Genomic DNA, 24,845 nt, shown 5'->3' on the forward strand with positions numbered 1-24,845 from the left:
ATTGCTCTTTAATTGTGTATGAAAAAACTCCCGTTCTGAAGCGTCTTTCGTACCGTACTGTAGGCCTAGAAATCCAGGTTTTCGCAGTATGTTTGCTATTTTTTTCTGAGTCACTGCCTGCACGTAGGGACATCAAATTTGGTAGACGTGGCGCTGGTCACTGGGTGAACGTGTGTAAAAAAAATTAGCAAAGATACTGCGAAAACGTGGATTTCTAGGCCCACAGTACGGTACGAAAGACGCTTCAGCATGAGAGTCCTTCATACAGAATTAAAGAGCAATCCTTTACATCCACTTTGATGTTTACAGACCTAAAATACCTTTAGTCGGTTTCCCAGGAGAAGCTTTCAAAGGCACCTCACGTTTAGGTGTGCCCCAGATGTTCATCGACACTCAACGTGAAAATGCCTCCGAATTGGGTTAAAATTTTTTGTGGGTGTTTGTTTCTCTACATTGTCAACCAGTAAAAAAATTGAACAAAATGTGTGGTGGTCGAGCCACGTGATTGGATTGCTTCATGTGGAATGACCCATAGACTAAAATTTAAGAAACTACTATCTTGTATTGTACGGTAGAAAGTGGTCATATGCATAAAGAAAGTAACTCTGCACAAACAGTGGGAGCGAGAGTAGGTACTATGTGGGCAAATGAGTTGTGGTGAACTCGTCAAGGAGAAAATGCGTTGACAAAAATGTCAGTAAAACTCCAATAACATTGCATGAACAACATTAAAACTTCCCATAAGAAGCACTTGATGTCATTGTTTGTGCCTGTGTGATACAGCTATCATTCTCTTTGCCCCTTCTTAACCCAAGTGCCTTACATGATTTGTAGCTTCTGGTCGTTGGCTTTATGGGCAAGTGGCCCTATCTTGTATTTGACAGTGCTCTTCTTTAACATTTTACTACCTTCTGTTCTGCAGTAAAGTGGTAAAGTATAATAGCAAAAGAAAATTTGTTCTAAAGGAATTAAGGCGATTATTCGAAAGAGCAACACAGAGGTGGGACTTTTCGACGATTGTCTATTTTTGTGTTTCCTAGGCAGTGTCTCGGTTAGTTTGTATTCGTACGAAACATGCTGCTTTTGTGCAAAGAGCAATATTGTGTGACAAAATTAAGAAGGTTACACGTGTAAATGTGTGTATGTGCGTTAAATGTGTACAGGAACTCGTTTCTTCCTTTGAAGATATGCAGGTACCCTTTCCTTCTTTGTTCAGCATAGATTTTGCTGCTGCATTTGTAATGCAACCATTGCAACTTGCCTGAGCTTTTTCATGAAATTATTAGCGTGAAAAAATCCAACAGAATGCAAACTAAATTGCGAAGAATATGATGCAAATACCACATGTGTTGGGTTAAAATCTCGTAGAAAAATGCGAACTTCGTGAAGGAGTGAAACGTGGCAGTTGTCAAGAAAAGGCCAGACAGCATCAGGAATCAAACCACTCTGCTCTTGATTGCCAGTCGAGTGCGCTAAGCACTACGCTACACTAGCACGGCTTAATGACAACTTGCCCAAGAACCTCATTCAACAACAGGATACACACTCACTCTCTCCACATTCTCTGCTATGTTTCTTCTCATACACACACACTTACATACAATACAAGTAGGAGGCAGCGGCATCTGGTGAACATGATGGATAGTAGCTGTTCTGAGACCGGAACACAGACAAACACAAAACAAGGCCTAAAGGGGTAGTTGCATCTGTTCGTCGTAATTCAAAACTATAGTATCAGTTTATTCCTCCTAGGCCACTGACCACGGCATCGAAAATCCCACGCGAGATAGTGGCGTAGTTCATTTGATGGAATACATGACAAGAGCAGACGACGGATGTTGAGAGTATGCTGGAATTCCCTTTCTGGGAAAACGAGAAAGCTCCACTCCCTAAAAACCAAATAGGGTGCAACCTTGAGAAAAGGAATGCCACGGGTGTCTGGACGGTGCCTTTCATCCTTTGAGCACCAAGCTCTCAATCCTCTGCTTAGGGAGTGTTGTCACAGCTTCTGCTGCTGCTGGAGCAGTGCTGACCTTTAAAATTTGTTTTTGTATTATCGGAGGACTCTTCAGACAAAACAAAACAAAAAATTACCAGGTAGATTGTCGACTGATGCCGAACATAACGGTATCTGTTTCATAGATGGGGTTTCCAGATGTGATTGCACCTTTAAAGTGCCGAAGAACATGGAACTTTGCAAGTTTTAACTTGTTTCTAAGGATAGTCAAAGGATTGTTACTGTGATACATAACCCAAAACCAACGCTAAAGATCACTTTTGCACAATTTTTTATAATGCTTAGAATTGCCATGCAGGAAATACAGTAAGACTTTCAGCCAGTTATTCGTCATAGCCAATAGGTTTTTCCGCCAAAACTTCACTGTGAAAAACTTTTAGGTCTCGTTTTGCGAAGCACCGGAGACACGGGTTCGTGACAAAGCTTGTTGACTACACCTTGACAAATCCCACAACTGTCTTTTTTTCTTTTCTTTAGCAACTTTTATTGTGGCCTTATGCTCCTGTGACATCCTCGGAGGTGTTGCCTGCTCACGCTTCCGCTACCGTAAAACCGAAACCAGAATATGCACGACTGAATTGTTTTTATTGTTGATCTGAATGAAATTTTGCACACTGCAGCTACACAAACGTTTCAGTGGAAGATGGCTCAAACCTTAAAATGAATCCACAGTTACAGGCTGTCCCTCTTAATTATTCTGGTGGAGGGCTCAACAGATTTGTCCGTATTTTCCTGTAGTTGTCGAGCAAAACAACACACTGCCTGGTGTAGTAGCTTCATAAAGTCAGTCTCCGTGTAGCTCTTGCATACCCAGTATAGGACGACGGTGGAGGCCACAAGAATGCACATTGACAGAGCTGCCAGCCAGCAATGTATATAGTTAAGGTTTTTCGCTTCCGCATACAAGTCCTTGGAATGATGCCAGCTTGTGCCAGAAGCTGCAGTGTGTCGGGAGTGGTGTGGAGCAATGTGGGCTAGCTTCTAAATAGTTGCGTGCCCTACATTTCTACACAGGGAACACAAGTGGAAATAAACGCGCAGCGTCGCTCCTGGCCTATCTACTTTGTTGACATTGGTATGCGCCTTTGCGGCAGACTGGCTTATTTGTGTTGACACACGTCTCAAGAGTTCATTCAAGTTGTATCCCTACTTATCGCTCGTGCATGCGTTTGCAGTGCATGCTAGTGCGTAAAATGAAGCGTAATTTACGTGCATCTTTATTTCCGTCAGGTGTTAGCGTGTCACTTTATATACTATTTCGGTCCAAATACCAAATGAAATTCACTTTGGGTTTGGACCAGTGGCCAGATCGTCAGTCGTTGGTCAGCCAGACTTGTCAGTCGGATATTGGTGCAGTTTCACCTGAAGTCAGCCTAGGACGCGTACCACCCCTCTTCCTGTTTTGTTTCCCACTCCTTTCCTCTGTCCTCTCTCTGTGTATCCATGTCTGTATTCTGCTCGCGACCCCTGTTGTTTTGCAGTGCTGACATAGACTTTTATTTTTTTTTATGTCATTCAGCCTTTGCGATTAGGTGTCGACTGGGTTTGAGATTAGAGTCATATTCTACGGTGAGTTACGTGTAAACACCACACGCAAAATTTTGTCCACCAAAATCTTGTAGCTTTGGAGGTCAACGAGAGAAAAATTGACTACATGTTCATATCTGGCTTCTGTTTGACAGTGACACAAGCATGAGCTGCCTATCTAAGTAGAAGGTGTGCGGCCGAGCTAAATAAGATTGAGGCTCGTTTTGAGATATGCTGAAACGTAATTGGCAAGTTTTGTCAGGAATCAGTGGCTTCGATGCTCGACAGAATAAAAACCAGAAGCTGCCGACAGCAACATCACGGCAGCGAAACTGCTGGCTATAAAATTCGCTTATAAAATAAATGTTCCAAATTGGGTTGAAACATTTTGCACAATTATCCTGAGCAGCCTTTGATGTAGGCTCTGATGTAGTTTTCGTTTGGGTCCGGAACTGTTGCTTGAAGTAGGAAGGCTCATTGTGCTCAGTATAGACATTTGAAAGTATGCAGTCCCCTGATACATTGGGTGATATACATTATATCAGCATCGCGTCCTTGTATGTGTTATGAGATAGCGGAAACATGGGACCTTACACAGTAATCTTTCATTTTCTCTTAATAGATTGCAGTGACTTGTAAAATCATGTCACTGCAACCATGAGCCAACGGGGACGGACAACAAATCTTGTTATAGTTTTTCCTTCTTATTTATTTCTTTATTTTTAAAATTCACAACACATTTCTTGGCATTTGCTTACGCAGTAAGATCTGTATTCTCAATTATACCGCATCTCCTTCCCAGATTTCGCTTTGAGCAATTTCAGGCGCCTAAAATATGGACCAGCTCATTGGCATTGATAAGATGGCATGCTCCACATACATGCAAGATTGCTGCGTTGCCCAGACCCAGGCTTTTTTCTATGCTGGACTCAGCTGCGTTGAAAGTTTCTCACAGTCATGATGTTTAGGGGTGGAGAACACCAGCACACTATAAAAATGTTGCTTTGACATTTGGAACTTAGGCCATTTGGTGAGAAAATTTCGACTGCTGCACAAGCAGTTATCCAATCCAGTCCATAGTTTCTTCAGGAGCTGCAAGTGTAATGACGTGGCATTTGCAAGTGTGGTTTCACATGTTCGGATTCATTCGCAAACGTAGCAAAAGGAACCATTCTCAGGAACACAAGGTGTTCACTCATAATGGGCATAGTTGAATGTATGTGACATGCAGTAATATTTGCATGCAGAAATTTCTTTGTGGTGCATGGCTTTCAATTTTCAATGGCTTTCAATTTTTGCATGGCTTTCAATAATCAGCCACTGCATGTTCTATGTGCATAGCAAAACAACTATGATTAAACCAAATTTGCGTCTCAGTGTATTCTTATGGACAACATATCTATGCAAACAGCCGCAATTGTGGGCTTCGACGTCGTTTTCTGCATTGTCCACTACAGGCGTGCCTTGACAAAGCACAGTGTACGGACCATAGTAGTTCTTACGCATTTTGCTCCACAAAATGTCAGGGCTAATGGTCAGAACATGCACTCTGTCCTACACATTTTTTTGAACACGTGCATACATAGAGACACGAGCCAGCTGCTGGTGTATGTGACTGAAATTAACCAAGCTGAGGCCTCCACACTCTTGACCGGCAATCAAGAAGCGTTCATGGGCACTGTGTCACTTTTTCAATAACTGCTATTTTTCTGTGTTCTTTGGCACTGTAGGACTTGCATTCTGTCTGTGTATCAATCTCTGTGTTTGGTTGGCCACTGTGTTGTTCCCTAGATGCCACCAATGTGTTGTGTGTCTGTTTGAGAGAAACTATGTAGGTGTGTGCATGAAGAGGGTGAGAGAGTGTTCTGTTCATCTGGAAGAAACCCCTTGACAAGTTGACCATCTTCGATGGCTTAGTGCTTGGTGCACCAGCACACTGATCTCAAGGCAGCTAGCTCGATTTCCAGTTGCGGACACTAGCAGTTTTTGTAGATGCTAGGAATAGCTTGAGTGCGCCTGTGTGGCTACATGAGGGATGTTAAACTTGGGGTGCCATGTGCTGAGATTTCAGTGCGTGCTAGCAAGTGCCCTTGAGTGGGTAGAATTAAAATTCACGGACCAACAACCACAGTGGCTGTAGTCAAGCAGGCTGACATCGCACACTTCTCCCACCAAAATCCCCCCTCCCCACCTGGAGGGTTTGGAAATATCGCCAGTGAAGCATAATGGATGGCACACAGCGCACTTAACTGGCAATCAAGTGTGAATTCGACGCCTGTTGCTTACTGGCTTTTCTGAGGACTGCCTTTTTTCGGGCAGTTGTATTGTCTGCGTGTCATGAACCACGTTTACATGAATGCGACAAGAACCAGAGTGGAAACCAGAATGAAGATGATGTGCCACAGTTTACGAGGATGTGCATTGAGTTTGGCTTGAAACTAGCGCTCCATGGTGTCGCATTGGAAATACGTATAGAGCTCTGCACTTCCGGACCTGTTGTTTCCATCGCGATTTCTCAAACTCATCATCTTCGTACAGGAAATTTACCCCACAGCCACCTGAACTACTTCTTCGCCCCGCAGCAAATGTCTTCTCGTAATCCTCCTTTTGTTTTCGATGGGCATCTACCGTCTCGATCCATGTCTGTCGGGCGGATTGAATTCGATGCACTATCCTAGCGATTTGACCGTTTACACGAGCGCATTCAATGCGACAAATCAAGTGTATGCTGTTCCAGATGGGACTACAAAGTATGACCGCTCGTCGTGATGCTGGTTGAGAGAATGTTTATTCGCGTGCAACTTCCTAGCTTAACATCTACCCTCGTGCTGGTTTCAGTGCCCTGTCCTACCCCTCATCTTCCTCTACAGATGCGCTTCTGTCGCATTCATGTAAACACAGCTATAGAGTCAAGAGTAGACTCATGTGTGTGCATGAAAGTTCTTTAGTTAGATGTAGGCAATGACTGGCATTTCTGACCGGAAATCAGAAGACCCAGGTTCAATTCCAGGTGTCAGCAACTTTTCCTTGAGTTACTTGAATTGGTAAGATGTGTTTTATTTCTTATATGACTTCACAGAACATAACCTCTGTGGGGTCCTTCATGTACAAATGACAAATGAAATAAAATGAATAATGTAACGCAACCAACTTTCTGCCTCATGTTGTGGTAAGGTAGCTCCTGCTGAAAGCACCCTGGAACTCCATGGCAGCCTTGGTTTTCAGGGCGCAGAAGTGTGCACATAGACTCACATTTTGTCTCATTCTGGGCACTAGTGTTAACTTACGCGCATATCCCACTTCAGTGATATAAAAAAACCTTATTCATGGGCACATAAAAATACAAATTGACATTAAAAACATGTTTGTCTGTGAAAATGTTGTTGGCTTGGGGGCATGACACCACTGTACAGGGTGTTTTTTTTAGCTGCACTCGATTACAAATAAGCTACGAGAGCACCATAGATACGGTTTTTGCAGTTGAGTTATAAGTCTAGGCATGCATCCTCATGAAGCGAGTATGTAACTACTAAACGATGAATTACCTAAATTTAATTAGGAGCTTTTAGACAAAAGTGAGATAGCAGAATCGAAGACAATCCTCATTGAAAGTCAGTTTTTTGTTTTGTTTTTTTCTTAAATCCTGAAATGAGCATATACGTTGAAATATACATTGCTGAATTTTGCGACGCAAATGAGCTGAAAGCAAAATGTGCTCCTCAGGAGTGTGGACAGCACAGCACTCCTTCCATGTCAGAGGTCCATGTGCTTCCGAGCGATGGAGATGATTGGAGCTGTGCTGATCTGTTGGCCATATCAACACCTTTCTGGCTCACATAAGCTGACAAGGGTTAACGAAGGTTATACCCTCAGTCGGGTGGTTTTGATTTTGGCTCATTTGCGTAGCCATATTGGACAGTAGATATTTCAACACACTTGCTTGTTTCAGAACTTAAAAAAAAAATAGAATGGCTCTCAAGAAGGATTGTCTCCCATTCTGCTGTCTCACTTTTGACTGAAAGCCCCTACTTAAAGAGTAAATTGATGAATTTAGGTAATTAGTCATCTAGTTCATCATACTCTGTCATCATCGTACCTGAATAGAATGCTTCATAGAATGCCCTCCTGACAATATACCACCACTGCAAAAATGGCTCCTACGCTGCTTTCATAGCTTTTTTTAATAATCTGGCACAGCTAAAAAGGCATCCTGTGTAGCATGTAAGCCAGGCAGACGCTATAAAAATGATTACCCTTTTAAAGTAAGTACAGTCTCTTGACAGTGTTTGAGTTTAAAATGCATGCGCTATTGTGCAGCAAAAGAGCTTACTATAGTAGCACTTTGCCTATACTACAGTAGAACCTCTTTATAGTGAAGTTAGTCAGATTGCTGAAAAACTTCACGATATCAGCTTGTCATAATAGCATATTACTATCAGTGCTTAATGGTCTCTACTACATATGACCTACTGAAAGCTTTCTAAACACAACCAGTTAACATTCATGGAAAGTATACACATTACACGCGTACACATCATAGAACCCCCAATGCTTTTTCTTCAATAAGCAGACAGTGCACATGAATGTTCGATATGGGAGCTTGATTAAACCACTTGACGAGTGCAGCATGAAAGTCTTCCACCATGTGCACACGTCTATACAGAAGCCGACACTGAAGATTTTTGTTTAAGTTTAATTTGTACAAGCTTTCGCGTGGAGGTCCACGAAAGCTTGTACAAATTAAACTTAAACAAAAATCTTCAGTGTCGGCTTCTGTATTTTATTTATGTGATCTACAGGACTTGACTCCCCTCTTCGTATACGCATGTGCACACGTCCTTAGTCTTTACAGCTTCATGATAGTTCCACCTCCAATAGGGTCTTCCAAATTGCCTCTCTTTCTCACAATGCCAGACAGAGCTGCTTCGAAGATCCCAGACATCTTTGCGGTGTCCTTACACTTTGTGCTACCGGCATCTGCTTCACAAAGCAGTGTCATTTAAAAAAAAAAAGACTATGTGAGCCTTTTTATGGCATCATCATCTCTCATCATCTCTGTATTTCTCAAGATCGTAGTTCTTAAGCTATCCGTAATGACACTAAGTATCAATATTTACACAACAGCATGACCGAAAAATCTGTTTTGTAGTTTTCTTGCAACCTTGTGCCTAATCTTTTCTTCACTACACAGAGAGAGAGAGAGAAAAAAAAATCTAGCCATCTATAGCTGTTAAATTGGGACTGTAGTTTTTCTTCACTGCACCCATATCTTCACTATGTATGGGTCCTACCATATTACTTTTCACATTTGTGGATATCCTAATTGTGTTACCTGCATTTATGGCAATACAGAGCCACGAGGTAATAAGGTGAAGATGCAGAGCCAAGGATTCCCGGACTCTCACACCACGACAGTGACATCGACCACTACGAAGACCGCTGGGTTTCAGTTTGATCCCTCTTATTTGCGCACCGTGCCTGGCCTTCTGAAGGTTGCGCAACTGGTAAGCAACTCCGATATACCTTTTGACAGGTTGGCTACATCTGTGTGTCACTGTGCTTTTTGTAGGTTAATAGGTGTTTTTAAGCAAAGTACCTGTGGCAGAAATCCCTAAGGTATGGTGGTCATATTACACGGTGACCCAACTAACATGTAGCAAGACATAAAAAAAGAGTCTCTAAGTGAGTGAAACCAACTCAATGTTGTTAGCAGTCGTGTATCCTAGTCATCTCTATTTCTTCCATTGTGCCCAATTAATGAATTAGATCAGACTAGTAACCTGTGTTTTCAAAATATTGGTTTAAGGGCTGATATGTCAATTAGAAAGTTGTAGAGTGCTTCGAGAAGCTCCCGACCAAGCTGTTACCACAGAAGGACGATTTGTTTTACCTTTTTTCTCTCTTAATTTCGATGTACGAGGGGCGTTCAAGTCAAACCGAGACTTTTCATTTTTCGCAAAAGTAAAATGAACTTACAGGCGAGAAATTAGTTTTATTTTTCAACGTAATTTCCAGCTGCACTAATGCACTTGTTCCAGCGTTTCACGAGGGCTTGGATGCCAGAAGTGTAGAAATCATTACCGGCGCGTAGCAGCCATGATCGGACCGCATTCTTTACCTCGTCGTCGCAGCTGAAGTGGCAGCCCCCAACGAACGCCCTCAGTGTCCCAAAGAGATGGAAATCGCTGGGAGTGAGGTCTGGACTGTAAGGGGGATTGTGGTAGCAAGTCCCAGCCAAGTTCCTGTAAGGTGCATGTCGTGAGATGTGCGGTATGCGGGCGTGCATTGTCCTGTAGGAGGAGGACTCCTTTGGTGATGAGGCCTGGCTGCTTCTGCTTCAGGGCCTTATGCACATCCCTGAGAACCTGGCCGTAATATGCACTATTGATGGTGGTACCACTGGGCAGAAAATCAACATGAACAACGCCAGCCTTGTCCCAGAAAACCGTGGAAAAACGTTGGATGTTCTCAGGAACTGGGCTCTCTCTGGGCTCTGAGCCACCCCGGCCGGGATCGTCCTGCACAGATGTACGGCCGTCTCGGAACCGTTTGCACCACTCAAACGCTTTGCTGCGGCTGTTGCAAAACTCGCAGCCTCGTTAATTGGCGCGAAGCACAGAAGCAAGAAGCGTCTTTACCAGTTGGGGTCTGGGTTAGAACTGTCTTTATTTACAAAGAGAAAAGTCTGTACAAAGAGGGAGAGAACTGAAACTCGATACACGTATGTACAATACACGGCGTTACAGTGAGGAGCGAGCGTGGGGGATCGTCCCGAAACGGTTGGCCATAAATTGTCCACTGTCACTGTCCGCTCCTCCATTCGCGTTGAGTTCGTGTTCTGTTACATCCTCCCGGCCGGCAAAATGGGGTGTTGAAGTTAAGAACTCCTGCATTCCAATGGATACAGATGTTGTACTGCACGGCGCAACAGGGTTCCACTTGGCAAACGCAGGGTACACGAACGAATATGACCATCCCTTCCAGCATGTGTTTGCAATATTCGTGCGATCTTCCACAAGTGGCGTGGCGATCTGTCGTCGTGCACAATAACCAAGTCATTCTCTCGTAAAATATTTGTTGTTGCTGAACCCTGGTGAGCCGACCGAAGTTGCAGAAGATATTCTTTCCGCCAGCGATCCCAAAACATATCAACGAGTCGCTGACGATGTTTCCATCTTCTAGTTAGATCGGTGCGGGACGAATGTGGCGTTGTCTCCAGTGGTGACTTCGGTAGCGCGGTGATTCTTCTCCCAATGAGGAAATGCGCAGGAGATAGTGTCTGAGGCTCATCCGGACTTGACGGAATGAACGTTAATGGGCGAGAGTTTATTACTCCCTCCACCTCAGTCAGAACAGTCGACATTTCTTCAAAATTTAACGACTGACGTCCAAGGACTTTTCGCAAACATATTTTTACGCATTTTACCATGCGTTCCCACCAGCCGCCCCACCAAGGGGCTCGTTCCACGATAAATTTCCAGTGGATTTTTTTAGTCGAGCAGAAATCGTAAACCTCTGAATCTCTCATAGCCTTCCACATTGCTCTCACTTCTTTGGAACCTCTCTGGAATGTCTTGGCGTTGTCAGAGTAGATGGTGGTTGGCATGCCTCTTCGGGACATGAATCTTCGGAATGACATCAGAAAAGACTTCGTTCTGACGTTGGGTACAAGTTCCAGGTGTATAGCGCGGGTGACAGCACATGTAAACAGTGCTATGTACGCCTTTTCGACACCGTCTTTTGTTTTGAGCAAGAGAGGTCCAGCAAAGTCGACACCGACGATCTCAAAAGGCTCACTTCGTTGGATACGCTCTTCGGGAAGCGGTGCGGTGGGTGCTTGTGCCGCTTTCAGTTTCGCTTTTGCACACACCGTGCAGCGACCAATGATCTTGCGAGCCAGTTGCCGTACCTGCGGTACCCAAAATGTCTCTCTGATTTCAGTTAGCGTGTCCTGCACACCTCCGTGAAGCACTCTATGATGAGCAGCTCGAACAATTATCTTCGTCAAAGGATGTTCTTTTGGAAGCAGAATAGGATGTTTTGTACCTTCTGCCTCTGACGCAAAGTGCAGCCGTCCTTCGAGTCGCAGGAAACCCTTCGTGTCCAGTCGCAATCGAAGTACATACGTGGGTTTTGGACTGGATTGACGGTTTCTTATTTTCACGGAGTGGATCAATCTCTTCAAAATACGCATCATGCTCTGCTTGTTTTAACCAATACTCCTCGGCCTCGTGTAGCTCAGACGTGTCCAAAGGGCCTCGTTTCCTGTCGCTGGCTGCGTTGCGGCAGTTCCCTGTAAATCTTCGAATCCATGCGGTGATACGGAGGAGCCTTTGTAGCCGGCTGATTCGTTCGATTTCCAGAAGAGGTGGCGCCTTCTCAAGAACTAGGTGCACAGCCACTGATTTGGTGATACATCGCTCCTCCTCTCCTGTTTCATAAATCGCATATGACGCCTCGTCGTCCGCTTGATGAGTGTCAGGCGAACATTGGAGCTGCGTCGACGCTAGCCATTCCGGACCCTTGTGCCATAGATCACTGTGAGATATGTTGTTGACCGTTGTCCCGCGAGTTAGCAAGTTGGCGGGATTCTGTGTGCCAGGGCAATGTGACCATTTCTTGGTATCCGTGAGAGACTGTATCTCCTGCACCCTGTTGCAGACAAAAGGCTTCCATTTGATCGGTGAACTGTTGATCCAGGCCAGCGTTATAGTAGAATCGCACCAAAACCATGTTTCCGGTTTTAGATTCATTAAGGCATCTGACGTAAACTTCGCGAGGCGTGCTCCGACGAGTGCCGCCATTAGCTCCAACCTCGGTAGTGACAATTTCTTGATTGGGGCTACTCGGGCTTTGGCGACAAGTAAGGATACACTGACGTTGCCGAAGTAGTCTTCTGCACGTAGATATATGCATGCTCCGTAAGCGAGGGGACTGGCGTCGGTGAACGTGTGTAGCTGTGGCCGCCTTGGTTGGCCCTCAATTCCACGCATTGCGTAGCGGTCGACAGATACATGCTTGAGCTGTAGCAGCTCACTGCACCAGCTGTTCCATTCTTCAGCGATTGCCTGTGGTAGTGGCGAGTCCCACGGCAGCTTATCTTCCCATAGCTTTTGAAACAAAATCTTGTTCCGGATAGTGTAAGGTGACAATATTCCGAATGGGTCGAAGAGTCGAGCAGATGCCTGTAGGACGGCGCGCTTTGTGTTCGCAGAAGATGCGACAACTTCAAGCAGGTTGCATCCCGTGAATTTGAAGTTATCGTCGCTTTTATTCCAAGCGAGCCCAAGGACCTTTGTGATCTCGCTGTTGTTGAGCAGTTTGTTGTTCTCTGTCTCGTCCTCGTTGTACCTGTTGAATTTATGATCCAATGCTGCCGAATTTGAGGCCCATTTTTGTAGTTTCATTCCTGCTGTTCCGAGAAGTTTTGTCGCAGTTTCGTAGATGTGAAGTGCCTCGGAATCACTGTCTGCCCCCGTCAGGAGGTCATCGACGTAGAATGACGTTGCCAATGTCTCTGCAATGCTCTTGTCACAGTCACTGGCTGTGTTGAGGTGTTGTCTTAGTGTAGCACTGAGCAGAAACGGACTCGCGGTTGTTCCAAAGGGAACGCATGTCATCCTCCATTCCTCAATTTGGGGCAGTGGTTTCTCGTTCTCCGGTTTCTCGGTGAACCACAGGAAGCGTAGTGCATTTCTGTCCTCTTCCTGTACTTCAATTTGTAGAAATGCTTTGCGTACGTCAGCGGTAATAGCAACTCGATACGTTCGGAAACGGAGAAGGACTGGCAGCAAATCACAGTTCAGTTTTGGTCCCTTTTCAAGATGGTCGTTAAGTGAAGCTTTCCCAGGTGCGTGCGATGAGGCGTCAAACACTATTCGTAGCCTTGTTGATGTGGCATTCTCTCGCACGACAGCGCGGTGGGGCATGTAGTACACCGGTTGTGCTTCGTTTGTTGCAACATCGGGAACCTTTTCTGCGTGTCCGTCCGTTATGTAGTTGCGTATGGCCAAATCATACTCGTCCATGTTGCCTTCTCTGATCAGTTTCTTGGTTAAATTCTTTAATCTTGTAGTGGCCACCTCGCGGTTGTCGGGAAGTTTTTCGGGATGTTCCTTCCATGGCAGTGACACAATGTACCGTTCTTCGTTGCGTCTGAGGCCATCAGTGAAACGTCGCATAACTTCGGCCTCACTTTCGTTTGGAGATTTAGGATCGTCCGTAATGCCGATAGCTTCCAGATCCCAAAATTTTGTTAGGCACGTTTCTGTTGTGTCCACTCTCAGAACACAAACAGCCAGGTTTGCGTTTTGCTCCACGGAAGCTCTTCTGCATACTGGACCTTGGAACGTCCATCCAAGTGCAGTTTCGATGGCTGCCAAGCGGTCGTTCGTCTGCAATTTCCGCACTTGGCCGGTAAGAAGCTTCCACATTTGGTCGGATCCAAGGAGAAAGCTCACACCGTGGATCGTTGGACATGGTGATTGCAAAATCACATCAGCCAGGAAACCTCCGTCGTGGTGGACCTCTTTTACAAACTCGCTCTCCACCGGTGTTTGGGTGAGATCATTGCATATAAACGGTATCACGATGGCGTCAAGCGTTACTTCGGTTGGAGTGTGCTGACTCTTCACGCGCACTCGGACCACATTGTACCTGCTGCCATTCGCAGGTTTGGCGTTGGCAAACGTATTTACACGTAGCGTTATTGTATCAATAACATCTAGCTTGAGCAATTTGGCAAGATCCTCACGAATAAATGTTCTTTGACTGCCGCCATCGATAACTCCGCGGAAGTAGACAGAGCTGTCTTCGTTGACGGCAAATGCCCTAAACGTTTGAAGCATAATTTGGGTTTCGCTTGCAGGTGCGGCCATGTTCGCAGATAGCACTTTAGCTTCGGTGGCATCTTGTTTGCCATTCGGGGAATCATTCTTTCTGGTAGTTGATCTTGTCCAGTTTGGATCGCATAGGGAAGTCGCATGTCTCCCGTTGCAGTTAGCACAAACAATTCCGGAACGACATTCGCGTGATCGGTGGCCGGCTTTTGTGCACCTGAAGCATCGCTGTTCCTTTACTAACCTCCCTTTGCGTTCTTCTAACGGCATTGCACTGTTACACTTCATTGTCATGTGAGTTCCGGATTTGCAGAAGATACATGCTTCTGTTCTTTTCCCAGTGGCGTTGTAGAGAACATGCGATGACGGTGGACGAGCTTTGTGAGCGTCTTTACTGCGTCCGTAATTACTGTCCTGCCTTTTATCTGTCATGCTGACACCTTCCATGCTCTCGATTTCGATTCTGATGAAGTTTAGGATATTTTTTAGCTCACCGGATGTGTTTCCTTCAGGTTCCGAGGATGTCTCCGTGCTGTCTGAACTACCCCTTGCGTCATACAAAAGAAGTCTCTTCTTTTGGCGTTGATAGTCCAGTGCCAGGTCTGTAGGCAAGCTCGAGAGAAGGATCTCACACATCATCGATGCGTAGCTTTCGCTTGCTACACCCAGCGCCTTCAATCCTCGGACATGCGTTTGAACATGGTCGTACAGCCTGCGAAGCCCGTACACATCACGTGATGATTTGATGTGCGGGAGTGTTCGAAGCCTTGACAAATGTTCCCTTTCTATGCGTTTTTTGTCACCAAAACGTTCTGTCAGCACCTCGATGGCATCTGTATAACACTCCTCCGTTGCTTGGAGACCAGAAATTGTGGTAGCTGCAGGTCCATCCAGCAAGGACCGTAGGTAATAGAATTTTTCTGCTTTGGAAAGTGAGGTGTTATCATGGATTGCTCCTTTAAACTGCTCCCAGAAGGTTCCCCACATTGACAGCTCGCCGCGGAACCTCACCAGTTGCAACTTGGGAAGTCGGATGCCATTGGAGTTTGATTTCTCGTTGACTTGTGGCGACGACTCACTCACTTGAGCAGACGTTGTTGCGACTGGTGTAACAACAAGTGCGGATATCCTGGTTCGTAAGTTAGCCATGGCACTCACTGCGTTGTCTTCGTATTCCAGCGCTGTATCCAGTTCGGATTCGATGTCATCGTCCTTTAGGTACTGTTCGAACTCGTAATTTAGTTGTTTGAGCTCTTCGTTGCTGACCCGTAGTCGTTCTAGAAGACTCTCAAGAAACATCCGATCCGGCGATTCGTTAGCGATAACCGTAGATGCTTCGCCGATGAGTTTCGTCACCTGACGTCTTCTCGATGCACGCTTCTGCTTTGCTCGTTCCATAACTGCAAGATTGCTCGTTGAGGTCCGGAGAAATATATCCCGGGTTTCGGCACCAGAAATGTGTTGCAAAACTCGCAGCCTCGTTAATTGGCGCGAAGCACAGAAGCAAGAAGCGTCTTTACCAGTTGGGGTCTGGGTTAGAACTGTCTTTATTTACAAAGAGAAAAGTCTGTACAAAGAGGGAGAGAACTGAAACTCGATACACGTATGTACAATACACGGCGTTACAGTGAGGAGCGAGCGTGGGGGATCGTCCCGAAACGGTTGGCCATAAATTGTCCACTGTCACTGTCCGCTCCTCCATTCGCGTTGAGTTCGTGTTCTGTTACAGCGGCTAACTGTATCGTGGCCATACTGAGCCTGAAGTCTTCTGTGAATTTCAGATGACTTTAGGCCTTCATTCACAAGAAACTTCGTGACTATTCGCTGTTCGATGTGCGCGCTCACCTCGTTGTCCGCCATCTTGTCCAGCACGTGTCTTCTGTTTTGCACAAACTTTGGACCACCACGTGGTGAACGTGGAGGCCTGTCGCGTGTGAAAACGATGAAAAAGAGGTAGCGCGAGTCATTTGTACACTGAGGAGACAGAAAGTCCCGGTTTGACTTGAACACCCCTCGTAGGTTAGTTGTGATGCACAGTAGAGTTATCATAGTTTTTACCCCATCGCAAACGGTGTAAAAAAATGTTAAGTTGCCGACAAGATAGTAATTCAAAATGAAAGAAAAAAAGACTTAGGAGTTCTGTCTATTTAATAATTGCAAGCGCTTTCGTGCATGAAACTGGACTTCTTCAGGTTAGAAGCAATGTTAGAACCAACAGGTATATTAATGGTGTTTTTTTTTATTTGTTCTAGATTTTTTATGAAAATGCTATGTGATCGGCAGCAATTGCGTTTTTGCAGTTGAGTTATGCAGTCAGGCAGATGCCCTCCCGCAAATAGTATGTAACTTCTAGATGACTCATTACCGAAAATTCACTAATCAAGTCTTTAATGACGGGACTTAGGGTAAAAGCGAGCTTTCAGTGTGAGAGTCAATCCTCGATGAAAGCCATTCCACCTTCTAAAAACTCTGAAGTGACCGCATGCGTTAAAATATCAATCACCGAACACTGCTATGCAAATGAGGCGAAAACGAAACTACTCACCTGAGTACCTTAGCCTTATCTGGCCACAAACCGGTTAATCTTGCCAGCAGATCAGCACCTGCTCCAATCATCTCCATGGCTGCAAAGCAAGTGGCCCTTTGACGTGGATCGAACCCTCTTTCCCCCGCACATCTGGTTTGCACGCTTTCCCTTTTGCCTCATTTGCATAGCGATATTCGCCAGTGGATATTTCAATGCACGTGCTCGCTTCAGGGATTTTAGAAGGTGGAATGACTTTAATCGAGGATTGTCTTTCACTGTGAACACTCTCTTTTACTCAAGTCCCCTAATGAAAGGGTTAATTAGCGAATTTTAGGTAATTAGTCATTTAGTAGTTATATACTGTCTTCGAGAGGATGTCTTCCTTGACGTGTAACTCAATTGCAAAGACTGGGGCCCCTACTGTATATGTAGCACTGTTTGTTGACCACTTTTGTCATTTCTAATGATGGAATTCGGATGAATTCCGAAACTTCAAACTGAGTGCTGTTTTTAATTGTTGTGTACACCGGAGTGTTTCGATTTTAAAGAGAAGTCTGGATGCAAAGACGTATAAAAGAATGTGAAACACAACAAGAGATATGAGTACACACGACGTCCAACCATGGTATCCTTAAAGACCATTGTTTGTTGTTGTGTACACCATCTTGTGTACATATCTCTTGTTGTGTTTCACTTGCCTTTATTTGTCTTTGTGTCCCGTCTTGTCTAGCCAGTCTCCTTCTCGCTCTGTTTTTATGTCATGTATCCCTTGTATACTAGTGTTGGTTGTAACAATAGTTTGAACCTGAACAAGTGCAGTTTCATGCACAAAAGTCTTGTAATTAACAAATACTAGATAGATGGTCCTAGCTGCCTTTTTCGTTATATTTGACCTCATGTAAAATTTTGTTGGACAAAGACACTAGTGACTTGAACTGAGCAATAGAGAACAGCCCAGAAAAAGCATCATCGATGGGAAAAATGTTGTGACAACAATCGAGAATGATTGTATTCCCTTGTCTTTCATTCATGCTATCCTGATACCTTCTCGCTATGTCCTATGATGCCTAAATTGCATTTCTGGCTTATCTCCCTCCCAAATCGAATAGAAAATACTTCCCTGTGTGCAGTAACTTTAAACACTTCTAGGTCTTCGATGGCCAACTCCCCCACTTGCTCCCGTCTTGTCAAAAGTCTATTAACAAGTAACCAACTGCAATCTTGTGGCAGGGGTGCAGCTTCTTGTACAGGGTACTTTTGTTGCAAGATGTTGTCTGGCAGTGATGTGATCATAGGTTTGTTTGATGATTTCAGGTGATCAGCTTGATAGGGTTCATCTGCTCGCAGATTGCAGCCTTCTCTCTTAGCACCATCAACTGGTATGGTTTTGTGTCCATGACAGCCTTTTGGGTGACCCTGGTGCTGCTCCTTTTCTATCTCTTTCATCTGATTGAGCGCATCAAGTTCATCCCCTGGCTGCTTGCGGTATGTAGTTTCCCTTTGCCCAACAGTGCTGGGGTGATGGAGAGTAACTATTTTGAGGCTGGAACAGACAAACTGACAAACACAACACGAGCCTCAAGGGGCCTAGGAACATCAAACAGCCAGACAGCGTCGGAAATCGAGATGAGCAGGTTCGATTCCCGCCGCTGTGTGGCTTTTCGATACTGCCATGTTTCAATCTCTCATGTATCTGGGGTGCCCAGCTTTCTTAAAGGGGTTGCAACACCTTGAAATGGATGGTTACTGTATTTTCTCGAATATAAGACTACCTATTTTTTCTCAAAATCCAGTGTTCCAATGTCGGGGGGTCGTCTTAGATTAGAATATCTGCACCGTCCGCGCGAGAGCAGGAAGCAGACGACTGGATCGGGCCAATAACGCAGCGCGACCGATTCGCGCGGTTGTCCACGCGAAACAAAAGAAGTAATACAAATGGGGAAGGACTGTCATGTCATCATTACTGCTGCGTTCAAACGCAAAGTTATCGCTTTCGCCACTGAATGTGGCAATAATTTAGCAGCGGCAAGGTGGTCTCAAGTATCGGAAGTAAATGTTAGAAGATGACTCAAGCATCAGGAAGAGATAATGAATTGTGCTAGCGCAGTGGATTTTGGACGCTTGGTGCGATGTGCCTGACAACGTTGTCATGCACACTTTTAAAAGGTATGGTTTATCTAATGCTTTGAACGAAATGGAGCACAATGAGCTGTGGGCAGACAACGACAAAGAAAACAGCGGCGAAGAAAGTGGTGATGAATAAATGGTACCGTGCAACGTTTCCAACTGTTACACTGCCTCCCGATCTCTGTTTACTTTTTTCCAAAATCATCTACCCTGAAGTTGGGGGTCGTCTTAGGTTCGAGGAAATACAGTAATTACATGATGAACTGCTTGCTACAATAATGAGTAAAGGAGATCTATTCTGTGATGTGGTAAACAAGGTGCTGGCTCAATGCCTTTCTGATTGATGGCATCAGATGAGCATGAGCTTTGATCATTACTATTTGTTGTCAGAAGTATGCAACCTTTTGCAATGCCTCTGCCTGTGGAAGCTGGCAGCATGACTGGTGGAGTGGAATGCATTGATGCCACAGCAGAATCTGGTTTTGTATCTACGACTCTGGTTTTCTGTGTGCCTCTTATCCCCATTGCTGTAAGGCTTGAATTGTAGGTTCACATCGGTCAAAGGAACTGTCACCTATATATCTCCATTGTAACATGGTGACTAAGCGCAAAACAAGAATACGGACGCAGAACAGTAAGACAACAGGACACGCTATAAGACAGGACAAGTCAGTAAGACAGACGATTTCTAGAGCTGGGCGAATAGCAAAATTTCCATTGCGAATCGAATATGAATATTTCAGGCGCACTGCAAATACATTTCGAATTTTTTTTGTACTATCGAATCGAATCGAATAGTTGTTGATGGTAGTTTGAATATTTCGAATAGCTATTGTCACAGTATGTTCACCTGCAAACAGTTACTGCTCATCCATGGCATTTTCTGTCAGTATAAACCAAAATGTAAAAAAATAGGCTCCTCAATATCAGGCTTTGACATGTGCATTATGTTGCCGGGATGAGTTATGTTGGCAGTGGGAGTCTGAAGATCCAAAGTATTCTGCAGCAATGTGTATTCTCTAGTTTTGAAATTACACCAGCTTACAAACTATACCAGTAAGAATATTTCCCTCTGTTGCTGAATGCAGTTGTAGAAGCTGTGAATATGTTTATTGGGAGCTGTAGCGTACATTGTACATTAGGGTCTACAATAGTATGTAGTGGAGATACACAGTCACATATATGTAGCAGAACTGTGGTTGTCGGCTTACATAGGAACGCATCACGAGCAACACAGTTTGTCATGCACGAAAGCAAGCGGCTGTACATGTTGTGGGCTGAGCGAAGTTCTTCGTGAATTAACATATTTCCCGACACAGAGAAGAGACGCTCACTTGATGCCAATGTGGCTCGACCAGATACTGATGAGAACTGCGCTGGGAGGACGGCTGCAAGTCGATTGCAACCATTCGTGCAAGTTTAGCTTCAGTGACTCTTTCCAGTGCCTCTTTCCTTTGCGCGGGGAATCGACCTTTGGGCTGCATTGTGTCAGTTAGCTTTCGCTGATTTGTGTCTTTACACTCTTCCTTCTCATAAATGTTGAAAGCCGATCTCTGCTCCTTAAAATGGTTTACGAGACCCGACGTTGACCCTGTCGGCGTGCGTGGTGTTCTGCCACACGTTTTACATGTTCCGGCGGTTTTGGAGTAGTCAAAGTACTTCCATATGGCACTTCTCATTTTTGCCGGTAGTTCGTCAAGCATCCTCTCGTCCTCCACGTGAACCACACTGCAAGACTTCCGTATCAAATGTACGCAACCAATTTCATATCAAACGCACACAGTTTTTCCTACCCGCTTTTATGTGCGAAGGAGTTCACACCAGCTGTGCAGGACATGTGACACTGATATGCAATGTCACACAAGTAAAGCGTGCCTGTGTTTGGTGAACGACATTTGCGTGAAAGAAGCACACGCGTATGCATGCTCTACACACATGAAAATGTGTATGAAATATACACGTAGAAAAGCAAGGAGAAACACTCGGACGAGTGAGGTACATTCTGGTCCAGTTCGGCTGCCTAGGGTGGAAGTGGCTGACAAAGTATTTCGCATTCAGTGTGGTCCATGTAAGTGGGAAAATAACACATGTCAGTGTGACAAAATGTCCACAGCAGTTTTTGCCATCAGGGCTTTGGCGCCGGATTTACTGTCAAATTTCTTGTATCAGACGTGCGATGAACGAATTCCCTGCCCGCCCTTACGTTATCCCATTCCTCTTGTTTGGTTTCCCAGAACTCCTTCACTTCACTGGTCGGGCGGTGCAGGAGAACAGTCGAATGACCTTTTTCTGTTAATACATGGACAAAATGTACAGGCGTTTGAATTGCATCAACAGTTTCTTGAACATGATCTGGGTTTGATGCGCAGCCAGGAGGAGATTACACAGAAAGGTCACTCGTGGCTAGCCGAAGAACCTTGCTCAGTTCTTGCATAATTCATACTTGCTGTCCACAGCTTCACTTCGCTCCGCACCCAGAACTGCTCTCAGTGCACGGACGTCCAGGCTTGAAACAGCTGCAAATCCGTGTTGCTTAAATATATTTTTCTTGTGGCAATGTGCATAATCTGCACAGTACACACATTCTGTGCTCTACACAGTTCGGTCCATCACAGCTGCATTGCAGGAAGGATGCTCGAAATAGAGAAAGCCCTTCAAAAATGTTCAGAACTTGTTTTAGATTCGCATGTTTACCTTACTCAGAATACAACTGATCACAAGTTCAAAGCAGTGAACGATTCTGGGCACTAGCAAGGTAATCCTAGTTAGGCTGCCTATACAGGGTGTCTACCAACCTGGAAAACCTGGAAAACAGGGAATAGTCAGGAAATTTTGATGTGACTGGAAAAGTCAGGGAAATGTCAGGGAATTTGGCTAAAAAGCAGCTGAAGTCAGGGAAAATCGCAGACAAGTGCCGTGATGATGCGCGGCGAATCGCGAGTGCCGACTGGTGGTTGAGAAGCGATGCCGCAGCAACGTTACTGCGAGTAGCAGTTCACCAGTATGAGAAGCTCTGATGCAGAAAAGTAGGGTAGCCTCACTAATACTTAATAAATGGTCTGTTTTATGTTGGATCTGGTATCAAAACGTACGAGCAGGCACCAAGTTCCCTTTTGTTTTTGTCAGGGAATTCGCTTGAAATAGTCAGTGAAAACCTGGAAAAGTCAGGGAATTTGAAGGCTGCAGTTTGGTAGACACCCTGCTATAGCACGCAGATGGACTTACCCTGTCATAAAATCTGGCACCGTCGAGACCCCCCCAGTCCTAATGAAAATGACCTTTCTTATGGTGCCTCAAATACAGAGTGTGTGACTATTCACTTTCTTCCGGAGGAACCACCAAGCCAATGCAAATGTAAAGGTGTGTACAAAATAAAAAGTCTTATTTTCGTTGTGAAACACGCACTACGTTTTTTTTGTGCGGCAGCGATGCAGCAGCGGGTGCAGATTTACCCACGGTTCTGGCAGTCGTTTTTCAGTTTATTAGTGTGGTTCTACATTCTTAGCCTACATAGAAGTTGTATCATTAGAAAGGTTCCATGTTACTGAATACCTGAGATTTTTTTATTCAAGATCGGAGGTGGTGTTTTTGGAAAACACACTTACGAATACAGTTCATTTTGCCGAAGCATTATGTATTCTAAAGCATATTCCACCTCTCCAGTAGCGTTAACAAGTAAACAAAATGCATCACTAAAAAGAGCAAAAAAATAAGCTTCCTTTTATTTGTAAATCGACTGCAAATATTGAAAGCAATCGCACTAGGTAGCATTTTTATGATAATTTGTACAATGAAGTACGCACAAGTTCTAATAATTTTTTGCATGGGGTAGCTGTCTGCTGTGCTGTGAATGTGAACAAAAAAAAGACTGTATGGCTTCTATGTGGGGCGACTGAGGTGCTCTCAAAGTGCACGGAAAGCGCAGTTTGGGGGAGCGCTGTTGTTCACCCGGGTTGACGTTTCATTTTGTTCTTTCACAACCACGGCACCTCTGACTCAAAGCCTGGTGAACTTGTTCATCACACACGATGTGCCTTCACATGAAAAATAATGACAAATATCAGGGAACCCAAGGGTACAGCCTTTCCTGAATGGAGATGAAATCGCCCCGCAACTAAAGCAAACCCTTGGATATCTGGCAGATCGTCGTCCTGTTTCCTTGCTGTTCTGTTTCTGTGTTCCTGTCTCACCAGATATGTTGCCAGCTAGTCCAGCTGTCTCAATGCTTCAGTCTATCTCCAGTATAGCTTTGGGTGAACTATTGCAACCATCTTAATTATTAGAGTGAGTGAGAAGGCTGCAGTGTACACCATTTATTATAATCGTATGCATAGTGGAGCATTTCATGCAGAGGTTTTGTTGTAGCAGCCACACCTGTGTTGGATTCAGCATTGTCTTGCACTGAACTTGTCGTCTTATTGACTACATGTGGTGCACTTGTCATGGTGAATGGCTGTTTGATCATTCTGATAAGGTTTGTGGCTTTTATGAATTTGTAGAATTGGTTGATGGCTATGCTGCTTTCAAACAAAACTGGATCGACACGGTAGCAGCATGGTCACCTTGTGGATAAGCATGTCCATTGTTTGCCTCTCATTCTATCTACACAGTCTGTTGTCCATAATGTCTAATTGTGTTTGATTGCTATGATATGCCCCATTCGGAAATTATAATGCCCATGAAAAACATTTTCATTATGCTGCACCAGCTTCTCCCTGCAAGGTAGTATCTGATAGTAAACCTAGTAGGTCTTGAGTTGAGTAGGAATTGAGATACTTACAGGTTACTTAGCACGTGCTTGCATTGCTTGATTACGATCCTTTCAAAATGTGTGTGTGGGTGCCTCACATGAGATGTGTTTCCTTCTTGCAGGAGCTTATCTACTGTGGCGTGTGGGCACTGTTGTACTTTACGGCTGCTGTAGCTGCTGCAGTGAAAGGAAAATGGGAAGAGGCCCTGGCTGCCGCAGCCGTAAGTTTCTAGCACACTTCCAGTTCGTCATCTTAGCGTCAGTGCAGTAGAACCCTTTTATTGTAAACTGGTTGGGACCAGGCCATAGTTTTATTATATCAGCAGTTTTATTATACTGCAAGCATCTTAAAAACCTTTATACAAAGTACAACAACTACTTTATTATGAGATGATGACTGGGGAGTTTTATGTTTTAGTTTAGTTTAGTTTAGTGTTAGGATGATGTTTATACAAATTATAAACAGGTTGTAAGACTGTTGATTGGTACAAGAACAAAAAATGTGATCATAAACATTCACCAGAACGTTCACACAGCGTGCAAATGTGCAGGATGGCAACCGCAGTGCCACTAAGCTATATCCTGCTCGTGACAGTGTGGTCTCCTAACATCGAATTAGAACACCCAGGTCAAATTCCTGAAGCTCAGCACCATCAACAACATACCCATTATGGTTGCAACCATGCCATACTGCTTTACTATATTTGAACATTAATACTATAGAAGGCATAAGAATTCAATTGGGACTCGTGCTTGCTTTTACATTATCCAGATTTTAACCGAAAGCAGAGTCACAATAACAGGGTTCTTGTGTATTAGTAGAGCCTGAAGGTTTAGGGTTTAACCCGATTCTTTCCCAAATTTGCGCCCCGAATTGAAGGTTGCCACTTTAGGGTGAAACCCAAGTTTTACGTGGCAAACTGAAACATCTGTAGGAACACGCACTAGCTTGTTTGGCAGCAAACTAAATTACATCACCGGTTGTACCAAACCAGTACAATTTGTTAGAGTAATAGAGCCCGATTTCTCTCTGAATTTAGCATAGTGGGAGTTTTCCCA

The 24,845-nt window shown here is 44.5% G+C and overlaps 1 protein-coding gene across 3 annotated transcripts in view; it reads left to right on the forward strand.

Moving 5' to 3' along the window:
* The window catches only part of LOC135378375 (CKLF-like MARVEL transmembrane domain-containing protein 4), an 86,294-nt gene that overhangs the window by 50,075 nt on the left and 11,374 nt on the right, over positions 1–24,845 (forward strand). For all 3 annotated transcript variants that reach the window (XM_064611410.1, XM_064611408.1, XM_064611409.1), the window contains exons 2-4: positions 8,897–9,048; positions 18,224–18,394; positions 23,909–24,007. In XM_064611410.1, coding sequence (XP_064467480.1) covers positions 8,897–9,048; positions 18,224–18,394; positions 23,909–24,007 — 422 coding nt within the window. The remainder of the gene's footprint in view (positions 1–8,896; positions 9,049–18,223; positions 18,395–23,908; positions 24,008–24,845) is intronic.

The sequence above is a fragment of the Ornithodoros turicata genome, chromosome 1 (genome assembly GCF_037126465.1).
Source record: "Ornithodoros turicata isolate Travis chromosome 1, ASM3712646v1, whole genome shotgun sequence".
Lineage (NCBI taxonomy): Eukaryota > Metazoa > Arthropoda > Arachnida > Ixodida > Argasidae > Ornithodoros > Ornithodoros turicata.